Raw genomic sequence first — 15,457 nt, 5'->3', positions numbered from 1 at the left:
TCCTACATGGATATCTCTTTTCCATCTAATCTTTCTTTGTCTTCCTCGCTGTCTCTTTTCTCTCTCACACATTATTGTTTGCTAGATATCATTTAATATATTTTACCTTGTATGCAATTTTTAAAAATCAGCTACACCTTGTTTATTTTCTTGTAAATCAGTTAAACTGTTTGTTGGTGTGTGTGTGTGTATGTGTGTGTCAGCTTTTTTAGGACTTGCAAGGATTATGTTAATGTGTGTGATGTCTAGCTGTCCAACCGACTGCTATGTATTGTGCAGTTTTACGCTGTGCATTTGAACCTCAAGTAGTGGGATTTCTTTTCATTAAGCTGAACAGTGCTAGGTATCTAATACTAGTATCAACATATAACTGCCTGTTTTCACACAAAAAGAATTTAGTTGGGTTCGTAAATGTGATTGTAGACTTGTTTCCTTGTTCAAAATTAGTTTAGGTTTCTTGTCAGTTATAATAAGGTATCTTGGTTTCAATTACATCAAATATCAATTGAAAGCATGAATAATTAAAAAATTTTCTCATACTAACTTATCTCTTAGTTATTGTCTTAATTACAGTCTGTGTATAATTACTTTGAAATTGCATTTGATTTAGACATTAATGTGACTATTTCTGCTTGTTTGCATTTATTCTCTTAGGACTGGAGATAATTACGATTTATTTTTGAGCCAGCGTCCGTGCTGGTGGCACGTAAAAAGCACCAACCGATCGTGGCTACTGCCAGCCTCCCCTGGCACCTGTGTTGGTGGCACGTAAAAAACACCCACTACACTCACGGAATGGTTGGCATTAGGAAGGGCACCCAGCAGTAGAAACACTGCCAGATCAGAATGGAGCCTGGTGCAGCCTCCTGGTTTCCCAGACCCCGGTCGAACCGTCCAACCCATGCTAGCATGGAAAACGGACGTTAAATGATGATGACGGTGTGTGAAATTTGTTGTTTATAGAAGAGGAAAAGCAGTTTTCCCCAAAACATTAAAATCTGTCTCAAGCCATTGGAGCTTGTACCAGTTTCTGTGGTGTTTAAAGCAACAGAGAGTTCTGGACCCACAAACAGGATACCAGTGGGTGGAAGGATTAATTCCCCTGTTGTTGCTGCTGCTCATTTTCAGCAATGTGAAATGAAGAGCGTTACCCAAGGACATAATGTGCCATCTAGCCTGAGAATCAAAATCCATCATCTAATGATGATGAGCTCAACATCCAAACCACTATGCCATATTCCTCCATTCAACAACATTGGTGATGTAAATAAAATGTGAATCAAAAGAGTTTTGAACTAACCAGAACTTAACACTGTACTATGGCCAACATCAAGATTGCAAAGGTTTATAATATATTGCCAAGACATATGCTTAGTATGTTAATTAGCTTTTGTTCAGTCCTGATAAACTAATTTATTAGTAGATAGATATTGATCAGTTGTTTCACCTTTTAAATAATTTGGCCCCTGCAAATCATCGGAGATAAAACAAATGTAAAATAATGATGATTTGTGAGAATCTAAATTGAACTTCAATACGTTGGATTAATTTCTTTATTTACAAATAATTTCAACTTCAGCAATGGAATGGTTTTAGTTTTGAAACTTCAAGAAATTTCATTTAGAAACTTTTTCTCAACTATTTTATTGTAAAGCTCTGTCATAGTTTGTAGTTTTCAGATAAATATTTATGTTGATTTTTCAATTCTTGTTCATTCTTCTCTTAAATTTCATTGGAAATAGCATTACATTCTTGTACAAGATTGACATTTTAGTGTTTAGATAGTGACATGTCTAGTGTTCATTATTCTCATTTTTGTACTTTTTTTTTTTTTTACACAGACATGAATCTGTAACTCTTATTTGATATCACTCAAAAGGTATCCCTTTGAAAACCCATACCTCTCTCTCAACACAAGCATGTCATTTCAGTATTTGATTTTATGACAATGCCTTGGTTTAAAATCTGACTGGTCTTAGATTTGTCTTATTAGGTGTTATCTTTCATTAATAAATTTTGCTGTGCAACTTTTTAGTATTGCGTTCCATAGTTACTTGAAGTGCAGTGTTCCCATTAACAGTACTAATAGTAAATTATCTAGCCTAATTATTTTTCTTAGTACTCTAATTCTTATTCTAAACTTTTATAAAAACAATATTTTTATACATACTGTTTTTGTAAAATGAGACTTCAAAATTTTGACTTTTTCTTTCTTTTTTTTTCTTTACACATTTGAGAAGAGATTTTGAATTTTATTATATTCAAAACCAAAAATATGTAATATAAAATTTAACCCTGTAGCATTCAGATTACTCTTTTAAATGTAATGCTCATTTATTGACGTTCTTTTGACTTAATCATGCATTACCTTGTAGCTTTGAGATTTCTATGATGTGATTGTTTGCTTTTAGCATGACATTGTAGGGTAGGTGTAAGAGACTAGATTTGGCCGGTTTAAATGCTAAAGGGTCAAAGCAGTAGTGTAGCCCAGATTTGACGCGGCTATTCGAATATGATCGTTATCAGCATCGCCTTACTGGCATTTATGTCTGTGCTTGTAGGGTGCCAAGAGCACCATATGAGCGTGATCGTTGCCAGAGCAGCCAACTGGCTTCCATGCCCGTGGCACGTAAAAGGGCACAATTTGAGCGTGATCGTTACCAATGTCACTTCACTGGCACGTGTAAAAAGATTCGAGCGAGGTCATTGCCAGTACCACCTGACCGGTGGGACGTAAAAAGCACTCACTACACTCTCGGAGTGGTTGGCATTTGGAAGGGCATCCAGCTGTAGAAACTCTGCCAGATCAAGATTGGAGCCTGGTGCAGCCGTCTGGTTTGCCAGCCCTCAGTCAAAATCGTCCAACCCATGCTAGCATGGAAAGCGGATGTTAAACGATGGTGGTGGTGGCAGTGGCAGCCGCTCTAATTTAAATTTGAGAGAATTTAGAAAGCAATAGAGTATCACTTAAGATTTATATTATATAATTCATACAAGTAATTGATACAGGAAATGCAATCGAAACTTCATGTAAACTGACTGAGATCCAATATCTAAATACATTGTTGCTACTAACAAGTTGCACAGATCATACGTTGTTGATGTAACTTAATGTTTCACTTATTTTTGATATTCCGTTACTTAGATGAGTATGTTAGTTGTAGTATAATGTCAAATGTCAAAGTTTCCTCATGAAAAGGTTTGCTACATGTTGCCGTTGTTGCAACTCAATATACAAAATAGGCATTTGGGATGCAGATTTCATCATGGAACTTGCATGTTCATTCATACATACAGTAAAAGGTGAAAAGAAGAAAATATAGAGAGACTTGAATAGGTGTGTTTATGATCCATTGGCTGTGTAATAGGAGCATACAGAGACTGAGTGCAAATGAACTGGGAATGCAGTTAGGCATGAGGCATTGACACGTACATGCAAAACAGATTTGTCATAATTTGGACAATTGGTGAACAAGTGTTGTGAGCTAGATAAGATTTGAATTAGAACTATCAACTTCTGAAGCATTCATTAGAACTGAGCTACTTGACATCACACCATATTGTACAGGACAAGGTCCTCTTATGACCAATACAATTAGAGATGGATTAACTTATTGAAGTTGGATTTAATTTTAGAGATTTATACATGTTTCTGTAGATGACAAATGATATTGATACTTCCTTGGATAAATTCAAATATCTGAATTTGTAAAATGTATTAATCCAACCAGGAATGGTTATATGGTTAAGGAGTTTACTTAGCAACTTCAGTTCAGTTCCACTGCACTGCAACCAGGCTGTGTGTTTTCTAACCTAGTTTTGGGTTGCAAACAGAAGACAGTGAACAGAAACTCTGCATGTGTATTCGTGTGTGTGAGTATTTGTGTATGTGAATGTTAGTGATAACAAACAAGAAAAAAGTAACCAATACCAGGCATACTTGTGATTTAATATAGATTTAAATGTGATTTAATTTAGATTTAAATGTGATTTAATTAAGAAACCAAATTGGTTGAAACTAAAATTTTCCATAAAGATTTTGATAAATGATATCTGTACTTGCTAACATAGAAATATACTCATGTGTACATGCACACATACACACACACACACACACTACATACTTTTATATATTTTTTTGCATCTTTTTTCTCTATGCTAACATGGGATATACACACACATAAATAATGGTATTCCAGCTCAGAATTTGAATATGTTGTTTAAAATCAAAGATTTAAACTGTTTAAATCAAGGAAATTCAATATCATATATATAGTAATAGATTTCTTCTGACAATTTAAGACTGTTCTCAGAAAAGTCTTATCTCAGTATACTATAATCTAAAAATCAGAAAAAAAGGTATACAGATACACACATGTAACAGACTTATATGCATTAGTCATTGTACTAAAAAATATTGATACACAGAAATTGACAAAGCAAGTATTAATTTTGTCGATGCCAATCATCTTACTTCACCCCATACCTTTGACAAAGGAATTTATACACCTTCCTTTCTGAATCTACATGCATATACATAGATATACCCAAGCACACTTATGCATATGCATGTGTACACATGCACACAATAATGGGCATATACAGACACAAAAATAAACATACACACTTACACACTGATATAGATTGACATGTTAATGTAGATACATGGACACTGCCACAGATGTAACAGGCAGAGATATACACGCACACCTAGATAGTATTTGAATATCCCTTCCCCCTTATGTTTTTAATCTTTTATTCAAATTGATTAAATTAGCGAGGATAAAGCTTGATTAAAAATTTACAATTTCTTGTATTTCATTTGATTAATCTATTTATTGCAGATAAAAGCAGTAAAGACAGGAACAGTATTCTGGGGAGTATGTACTGCATTGTCCTACTTCTATATGGTAAGTTGTGATCTCAGTTAATATAGAGGGTTATTCAAAAAGAAAGAGCAGATTTTAAATTTATTTTTAAAACAACCTTTAGGCGTAGGAGTGGCTGTGTGGTAAGTAGCTTGCTTACCAACCACATGGTTCTGGGTTTAGTCCCACTGCGTGGCACTTTGGGCAATTGTCTTCTGCTATAGCCTCGGGCCAACCAAAGCCTTGTGAGTGGATTTGGTAGACGGAAACTGAAAGAAGCCCATCGTATATATGTATATGTGTTTGTGTATCTGTGTTTGTCCCCTCAACATCGCTTGACAACCGATGCTGGTGTGTTTGCGTCCCCGTAACTTAGCAGTTCGGCAAAAAGAGACTGATAGAATAAGTACTAGGCTTACAAAGAATAAGTCCTGGGGTCGATTTGCTCGACTAAAGGTGGTGCCCCAGCATGGCCGCAGTCAAATGACTGAAACAAGTAAAAGAGTAAACGGTAAGAGACACAAACACATTCTACATATTTCTTGATAGGAGAGGTTTTAAAGTTTATTTTAAGGGAGTATGCACTCAACATGAGTACCATGAACACTGGTGCTTTTTTCCTTTACAAATGCAACCTTTTTCTAAGAAATTTTTATGCCATTCATAAATTTGCTTGTGACGAGGTGGATTTTTATTGAATTGGCAGTGAAATTCACATTGCACTTGCACAATCAATTCACATTTCTCAAACTGCAGCACACTAAAAGACTTTTCTTGTGGTGTCTCCATTTTCTAAGGGATTACACAAATGAAAATTATACAACTTTAAATAAAATGAACAAAATGAAACCTTAAAACAAAATTAAAATGTTATTTTATTTAAGGCTTAATCCAATTGATCATGTTCAGCTATAAAGTTTAAACCTTCCACTATCAAGAAATATGTAGAATGTGTTTGTGTCTCTTGCCATTTGTTTTAAAAATAAATTTGAAATCTGCTCTTTCTTTTTGAATAACCCTGTATTAAGAATTTTGGGGCATTCTTTTTTTTTTTTTTTTTTTAATCGAAAGATTTGATGTCAGTATTCTTAATTGTTTCAGAAAGTTCTTTTAAAAGAGAAATCATATAAAATAATGGTATTCCTGCTCATAATTTAAATATTTTGCCAAAGATTAAAGCAATTTTAAATCAAAGTCTTTCAATACATGTGGAAGTAAGTTTCTTTTCGCAATTTGAAGCTCTTTACAGAAATGTTTAATTGCATAATGTTTCTTTAGATTAAAACAAATTACTTTAATTTCCTTTTTTTCATTTTACCTAAATTTTTTTTTTCTTTTTGCAGGTATCAGCTTGGGGTGGGTACGTTTTCATCATCAACTTAATCCCACTTCATGTCTTTGTGTTATTGCTGATGAAACGATATTCTAGGCGAATTTATATTGGTAAGTAGAAAATTTTTTAATTTACTGTCAGTGATAGTTCAATATATTCAAGCATTAGTATATATTAAGCATTATGATTTATATCAAGATCAAATCAATAAATGTTGAAGTAGCTCAAACAATTCTTTTTGTTGACTTTTCCCAGCTGGAGCATAACACCTATTCTCCAGTTGTTATATACAACAGATGGGGGAGGTGCAAAATCACCTCCTTCCGACAAGTCATCCTAACAAGACGTCTGCATTGGCTGGGTCATGCCCTCCGTCGTCAACCAGGAGAATTCATTTACGAAGCAATTGCCCCAGCTCCCCTTCAGGGTTGGCGAAAGCGATATGGTGGACAACGAACAACCTGGCTGATGACAGTCAAGGCTGATCCGGAACCAAACCTAGGCCCCCATATCTACGGTGTTCGCCGCTGGAATAAGGAGAGGTTGGAGATCATGCAGTCGTTAGCCCCAAATTGCCAGGCCTGGTCGGCATTTGTGAGAGCTGCAGCATTGAAGATGAATGAAGCCAGCTCAACCCACCCCGGGTGAATGCTGTCTCAATCATACAACAGATGCAAACATGGCTATATGGACATGAAGTTCACTTTCTAACCATGTTGTTTCTATCTCAAAATGTGATACATTGAACAAATGTTTTCAGCTTTAGCTTAACCAATACCGTGTGAGTGGAATTCATTGATGGAAACTCGTATGTGTGTATTTGTATTCATGCAAATGTAACTTTGCATGAAATTGAAAAAACAATACTGTTATATTGGCATATCCTGTTAGCAACTCATCCTTTAGCACTGTGCTTTCAAAGACAAGTAGCATAAATCTTTTATTTGAAAAACATATTTAAGGGTTTGTGACAGGAAGAGCATCTGTTTATAAAATAATATCCATTCATCCAACCCATGCTAACAAACAACAAAAAAATTAATGAATGCCATGTAATATACAATGAAAGTAAGTAGTCTGAGAAATAATATCTAATAATGTAAAACTGCTTTGCTTTTAACCTGTAGAGTACAGAGGGTTTGATTTACTCTGCCAAAACTTCAGATTATTTTTTCTAGTTCAGTCCATATGAAGATAAATTATTATGATGCTGCTGATGCCATGTAAAAATTACTGGCTTTGGTGCCGCACAAAAAGTACTGGTGCTGGTGCCACATAAAAAGCACCCAGTATACTCTGTAAAGTGGTTGGCATTAAGAAGGGCATCCAGCCATAAAAACCAAGCCAGAACAGACTATGGAACCTGTGGCTCCTGGCCTTGCCAGCTCTAGTTAAGCTGTCCAACCCATGCCAGCATGGAAAACATTAAATGGTGATGATATAATAGCCTTGTGAGTGGATTATGTAGAGAGAAACTGAAAGAGGCCCATTATGTGTATGTGTGTGTTGAGGGTATGTTTGTTCACATTTGCATTTCTCCAAAATCACTGAGCCACAAGTGGTGGTTTTGTCATTTATCTGTCAGCAAATCATCCACTTCAAAGACATATGAAATAAGAGATCCCTTACTTCAAAAAACAGCTAAGGGTCAGTGACAGTAAGAGCATCTAGCTGTAAAACGTTGCCTCAATAATATATTTCTCTAACCCATGCTAGGATGGAAAATAGATGTAAAAATAAACCAATGAACAAATGATACTCTTATGATAAGTATTTATTTTCATCATAAATGATCAACTAACATTACATTATGAAACAACTGTCATTGGTTCTCTATTCTACATTTGTCTCCAGTTACTTTGAATATTCACAGTTTAACTTTAATTTTTTCTGTAAATCCATCTTAACATTGCATATCCAAGCCTCAAACGTCAATGTTAACTATGCTATACCCCAGTGTGAATGCTAAAATTACCTATTGAGGAGTTGTTTACTCAACAACCAAGTTTGGTTAAATTCTAAACAAATATCTACTAAAAATAAATATATATTATTGTATTTTTACTTGTTTCAGTCATTTGACTGTGGCCATGCTGGAGCACCGCCTCTAGTCAAGTCAAATCGCCCACAGGACTTATTCTTTGTAAGCCTAGTACTTATTCTGTCGATCTGTTTTGCCGAACCGCTAAGTTATGGGGACGTAAACACACCAGCATCGATTGTCAAGCAACGTTGGGGGTACAAACACAGACACAAACATATACACACACATAATAAATATATATATATATGTATGTATGTATGTATGTATGTATGTACATACATATATACGACGGGCTTCTTTCAGTTTCCGTCTACCAAATCCACTCACAAGGCTTTGGTCGGCTTGAGGCTATAGTAGGAGACTTGCCCAAGGTGCCACGCAGTGGGACTGAACCCGGAACCATGTGGTTGGTAAGCAAGCTACTTACCACACAACCACTCCTACGCCTATTTGTAAAATAATGTTGCGTAAAATACAAAATGTTGATAGAATAGAAGACAACATGCTATACTACTAGTCTGTTTTGGTTTTTATTCTTTTTAGATTTTTTGTTTTAAATATCCAGTAATTAAGTGTTTTAAAATATTTATAATTCTCTTTTAAATATTACTGTAAAAATATTTTAGATGTGTTTTCTCACTACTTCTAGCATACACGACGTTCTACATCGTTGGATTGTTGTTGTCAATGCAAATCCCATTCGTTGGATTTCAACCTATTCGTACCAGTGAACATATGGCTGCAGCAGGTATGAATCTGTATTTGTTTTATTTTAATCATCTAATAACAAACAGGATCATTTTCCTTCTCTTACCATACCTATTTTCTATACTTTCTGTTTCTTTTCTCAGTGATTCTTTATTATGTTTAGTTTAACTATATTTCTATAAATAGCATAGAATCAAAAGCAAGCTCCTAACAAGCTGCAACCTGTTTTTAAATCTTCCTAGTTTAAAAGGATCAATGCCGTAGCTTTATTTTCAAGAATACAAGTCAAGGTTTGTTGATACAGATGGTGGGTGGGTGTTTAAAATAACAGTCCACCTCTGTTCTCATGCAAACAAAACGAGAAAATTGTAGAACCAGAAATTGAGAAAAGTCATTTTTATGTTCCTAATTTAATTAAATTCATTATATTTCGATGTTTCTTACATGAAGAATTATTAAACAAGTAAAGATGCTTTTCACCATTCTACAATGTTCATCATACATACTTCCTTATAACCAAACCTAATAATTTCAATAATTATAAGTAAACCATTAATCTTAATGTTTTGTTTGTTTTTATTTACACAACAGAGGTTGTATAGATAAATGAAAAAATTGCTTGAATGAAAACAAGCATTCATGAGCTAAGCTTAACAGTCTTCTTGATGGTTCTTTATTTAAATTATTATTTTTGATAAAAAATGTATGACAACTGCTATGTAATAATAGTGGCAAGATCTTAACATGCTGCATTCACAGATTTGTTGTGAGTTCTAATTGAAATTGTCATCATGTATTCTGTTAATAATGCAATGTATTTAGACATATTTATGAAACTAATTGAGCCACACAGTGTTGAGTTCTCGTGCTAAACAAAGAGAACAAATAGTGTAAAAGTTCATAAAAATAAATCAAATTCTCTTTTGTAAAACTCTACACACAACAAGAATCAGAATCATTTGAAAAAGTTCAAATTTTTGTCCTTTATCAAACTTTACTGATATTACAGTTCTATATCTAAGAGATGAGGAATTATGTACATGATTTACATTTTGACAGATATTTGTCCTCATCGTGTTTCTTGTTAACACGTTTCGGCTGATATACCCTCCAGCCTTCTTCAGGTGTCTTGGGGAAATTTCGAACCTGGGTTCTCATTCCTAAGATATTCTTCGATATTATTATTATTATTATTATTATTATTGTTCAGGTCACTGCTTGGAATCAAACTCGGAATTTTGGGGTTAAGAGCGCAGGCTACTAACCCCAAGATTCCGAGTTCGATTCCAAGCACTGACCTGAACAATAACAATAATAATAATAATAATAATAATAATAATAAAAATAATAACATCGAAGAATACCTTAGGAACGAGAACCCAGGTTCAAAATTTCCCCAAGACACCTGATGAAGGCTGGAGGTTATATCAGCCGAAACATTGTGTTAACAACAAACATGATGAGGACAAATATCCGTCGAATGTAAATAATGTAAATAATGTAAATAATTTACTGATATTATGTAAAATTTTCCATGTTGGTTGCAATTAGATATTGACAATATCTACTCTAGTACTTTACAACCTTTACAAAGAATTTTAATTGTATTACTCCTTAGTATTTATCATCCAACTAATTGCTTTCAGTGGCAGTGAGTTTAGCCTATTTAGTAACAAGTCAGTCTAGTTGATCTATAATCTCTAGTTAGACTCCATTTTGGTTTCATTGATTTGAATCTCTTCTGTAAGAAAATAAATGATTTTATACCCACTCAAAAGAAATGTTTTTATTTCAGGTGTATTTGCACTACTGAATGCTTATGCTGCTCTGAGGTACATCCAGTCTGTGCTCTCCAAATCAGAATTCCGCTACTTCTTCATCATTTCAATCGTAGCTGCAGCTGGTTTGGTCTTTATCACTGTTGTTGGCCTGACTTGGGCTGGTAAGTTTGCCATTATTTTCAAACTAGTTTGCTTAAATTTTAGAAGCCAGGAGTTACTGTGTGAAAATTTTATTGTTTTTCCAAATCTTGCTAAAAATGAAAAGCCTCATTTGATTATTGCTGTCAAAGGTTGATAATGTAGATTTCCCTCCCTCTCTCTCTCTCCCTCACACACACACAAAACTATTTTTAACTCATCGTTTTATCATTGGGCAAAACATACTTGTAACTTGAGAGATTTTGCCAAGCAGAGTATCCAGTTAAGGACAAATCAGTAGACATGTGATTATTTATTAATGGTATTCAGTTACAGGTTTCAAAGGGCGGCGAGCTGGCAGAAACGTTAGCACGCTGGGTGAAATGCGTAGCCGTACTTCGTCTGCTGTTACGTTCTGAGTTCAAATTCCGCCAAGGTCGGCTTTGCCTTTCATCCTTTCGGGGTCGATAAATTAAGTACCAGTTATGCACAGGGGTCGATATATACGACTTAATCTGTTAGTCTGTCCTTGTTTGTCCCCTCTGTGTTTAGCCCCTTGTGGGTAGTAAAGAAATAGGTATTTCGTCTGCTGTTACGTTCTGGGTTCAAATTCCACCAAAGTTGGCTTTGCCTTTCATCCTTTCGGGGTCGATAAATTAAGTACCAGTTATGCAGTGGGGTCAATATATACGGCTTAATCCGTTTGTCTGTCCTTGTTTGTCCCCTCTGTGTTTAGCCCCTTGTGGGTAGTAAAGAAATAGGTATTCAGTTACAGGTTTCAATCATTGAACTCTGTATATCAAACCCTAGTTCTTAGTTTTCTTCTCTGAAACTCCCACTTTGTTTTACACTTTACTTGTCATGTGGCTGATTTTACATTGAACTACTTCCTTTTTTCAGCAAGTTCACCTCAGTCCCCTACTCCCACAGTAAATGTTACAAATTAATTTACAGTAGTATACACAGAGACACATGTAGACTTGCACACAGCTAGACACACAGTGAGAAAGGCATACAGTGAGCTTCCCAGTTTTGATCTACTAAATTTCACTTGCAAGATGTTAGTCAACCCAAGGGTTTGGCAGTATACACTTGCTCATGGTGGCTCATAGTGGGATCAAGTCCAGAACTCAGTTGTCACAAAGCAAGCTTCTTGACAACACAACCATGCTGGCACCTATTGTCAACTTCTCCCATTTATATAACTTTCCAGCTAAAAGTTTGATTGAATGTTTCTTCAAAACTACAATGTCATTCTGCTAGTCTTGAATGATATGTGTAAGTCACTGAAATGTTTTTATTTTGTTTATTTTTCAAGTAAGTTATTTACTCGACTGATTGATCTATCATTCCTCTCATTACTTTTTATTATCCATTCTTTTTTTGTAGATATAGGTTAGACATATTTTCAATATAGCTTCTTTCTACGCATCTTGATCTTCCGTTATCTCTTATCAAGGTGCCCAATTGTATCAAATCAAAGCTAACTATTTCGTCCCAGATCTTCCCTGCTCTGGCCCTGCTTTGTGTACCCTACACTACCTACTCTATACATTTTAAGCTAGTATGCATCCTTCACTTGTACTTTTTAGCCTAATATTTATAATCCATTTGTGAATCTTTTTGATACATGATTGTTTCTTCAATTGAACAACACACAGTTCATCTCATCTTCAAAGTTAATATTGTACATCTATTAGACCATATTCAACTTGTTTCTCCCCAATTCCTGCAGGTGCTCAGTCTTTGTTGCCCATTCTTGCTTCCCATACAGCACCATATAATCTATATATTGATATGAAATCATAGTGAAATCATAGTTATGGCCAGTGCTGGTGTCACATATCTGGCATCCATGCCAGTGGCACATAAAAAGCACCTTTTGAGCGTTGGGCCTCACGAAAGCAAAGTGGCATGTGAAAAGCACCTTTTGAGTGTTAGACCTCACAAAGGCAATGACAAATGACCAAGAACTTTGGCATTATGCTGTGCTTGAGAAGAAGACACATCAGGCCAAGTATAATCGCAGTTGTGGCAGATATTGGTGTCCCACAAATGGCACATAAAAACACCCATTACATTCTTGGAGTGATTGGCATTACGAAAGGCATCCAGCCATAGAAACCATGCCAAATCAGACTGGTATCTGGTGCAGCTTGCCAGCCCTGGTCAAACCGTCCAACACATGCCAGCATGGACAATGGATGTTAAATGATGATGATGATGATTGATAGTGAGCACTAACAAAGGGGCTTCCTAAACGTTTCACCAATTATATTTTGGCACTTTATCATTAGCTTCTCTACCTTAAAATTGCATGTATGTGTATATATGTGTGTAACTGTGTTGTGAAAAGTTCCCTTCGTAACCCCTAGGTTATGTTACATGCATGTGATTAAGACTCACGGAAGAGTTCTCCCGTTTTCAGAGAAAATCATTATAAAGAGCCCAGACACTGAGGCTCATCAAATTCAGGCCCAGCTACTCTTTCACACTGGTAGAGGCAACAACAAGCATACACTTAATCTAACAGCTATACAAAATCATTTCAGAGACAGTGTTGCAGATGCCCTCGTCAGCCTTAATTGTTTTACAAGCTGTGAGTCAACAAGCTGTTTCTGTGGCTGGTCTCAGAAGAAAGCCTTAAAACTCATGACTGAATCTGTTGATTTTTAAGCAGCCTTTCAACAATTTGGTGCAACATTCTCTGTAGAAGATGGTCTGGTACACACAGTGGAGAACTTTGTTTGTAGACTGTTTGCGTGTCAATACAGTACGGTATAACAAGTTCTTGATGGGCACTAAAGCAGAGATGAACATGCCTCCCACACATGATGCCATGGTGAAACACCTGATGAGGGCAAACTACCAAACAGGTGTAGCTACAGGATGTCTTGAACAGTTTCCCAGTATCCCCAGCCTACACAACCATGGATGGAAAGTAACAGATACCACTATAGAAGTAGTGTGGGGGTGGTCTTCCACCTGCATCATGTGCTCTGCTTGAGTTATTGCAGTTGCAAGAAGAATAGCTGTGAGGATCCCAAAGGTGAAGGAAAGGGTCAGTGCTCATGCCAACAGCACAAGGTAACCTGCGCAGTTCTGTGTAGATGCATTAATTGCCAAAATTTAACTCAAGCAGGAAATGATGTGGAAGGTGAGGAAGAAGAACAGAGGTGTGAGAGCTCACCTCAAATGAGAATGTTGACTTGGATTATCTGTAAATTTGAATTTTACTTGTTTTCATATTGATGCATCACATTCAACTGTGATTCATTACAAGCGTAGTTTGTCATTTCTCCAGTGAGTTACAGAAGTGGTAGTGAACTCTCCTATTTAAACCCACAATATCATTTTACAGACATTTACTTCTATGGTAAAGTTTTCATCCTGCATTGATGTTAGACACAGTTAGCTTTGAAATGATGGCCAGATGTAGGTATGAAGTGCATTTATCATACTGTACATGGACAATGCAACTTGGTCATATAACAAACTGCTTTGGGACCTTTGAATATATTTGTTTTGATTTATGCAATTATTAATAAGCTACCAATATAAAGTGTTATTAATGAAGACAAGCTGAAAATGGATATCAATAACTGTTTTGTGTCCTATATGTCAAATGTCCAAGTTATTTATAATAAAGCAGATTGGTATCATGATTGCATGTGTGAATACTTTTATCATTTCTCAAAATTTTCTATTTGGAATGAAGAGAGTGAGAGAGAGGGATGTCTCTGTGTGCATGTCTGCATATATGTGTGTGTGTGTGTATGCATGCAAGAAATCAAGAGAGAATGTGGGAAATAGAGGTACGGGCATGAGAGAAGAGGCTGATGCAGAGGAATAAGGTGTAACACAGGGATGAGGGAGACAAGAGAAAAATGAGTTTCTTTGATCTTGTTAAAATTACAAGTATTATTGTTATGATCATCATCATTATTCTTTTTAAAGATTACTACATGTATTTCTTAACATTTGACATGCTTTGGAAAGAGTCCAGAGGCTGGCTACCCGCATGGTTCATGGTCTCAAAAATTTGTCCTACGAAGAAGGCTGAGGACGCTCGACCTTTGTTCTCTTGAAAAACGCCGCCGCCGTGGTGATCTCATTCTCGCCCACAACATCATAAGCGGGAAGTGTAACCTCTAGAAAGAGCTGTTCTTCACTCCTGCTCCGGAGCGTCGGCTGCGGGGTCATTCCGAAAAGCTCTACCTGCGACGATTTCATCTCAATCGAAGGAGAGGAGCTTTCTCCGTCCGGGTTGCGGATCCGTGGAACAAGCTGCCAGACGAGATGGTGAAGATGCCGACGACCGCTTTGTTCAAAGCCTCCCTGGACCTCAAGTGGCCTGAACTCTTTACATGAACACCACCCTGTACTTAACTCCATGTTCCCCTACATGGCCTTGCTATTTGCTTTTGAGCCAAATTAACTAACTAACTAACTAAGGTCAGACAAAATGTACCCTTCATAACCCCCCCCCCTCTCCCATTCCCATTTAATGTAAATGGTTTGCAAACATGTCTCAGTAACTGAAAACATTTCAAGTAAAAAACCCAAGAAAAATACCCTCTAATGG

At 36.1% G+C, this 15,457-nt stretch overlaps 1 protein-coding gene across 1 annotated transcript in view; it reads left to right on the top strand.

Moving 5' to 3' along the window:
- The window catches only part of LOC115210384 (dolichyl-diphosphooligosaccharide--protein glycosyltransferase subunit STT3B), a 71,636-nt gene that overhangs the window by 34,713 nt on the left and 21,466 nt on the right, over window positions 1-15,457 (top strand). The window contains exons 6-9 of the mRNA XM_029778956.2: window positions 4,845-4,910; window positions 6,212-6,311; window positions 8,895-8,993; window positions 10,749-10,895. Of these exons, the coding sequence (XP_029634816.1) occupies window positions 4,845-4,910; window positions 6,212-6,311; window positions 8,895-8,993; window positions 10,749-10,895 (412 nt within the window). The remainder of the gene's footprint in view (window positions 1-4,844; window positions 4,911-6,211; window positions 6,312-8,894; window positions 8,994-10,748; window positions 10,896-15,457) is intronic.

The sequence above is a fragment of the Octopus sinensis genome, linkage group LG4 (genome assembly GCF_006345805.1).
Source record: "Octopus sinensis linkage group LG4, ASM634580v1, whole genome shotgun sequence".
NCBI lineage: Eukaryota > Metazoa > Mollusca > Cephalopoda > Octopoda > Octopodidae > Octopus > Octopus sinensis.
The sequence above is the reverse complement of the archived record's forward strand: the minus strand, read 5'-3'. Positions and strand labels throughout refer to the sequence as shown.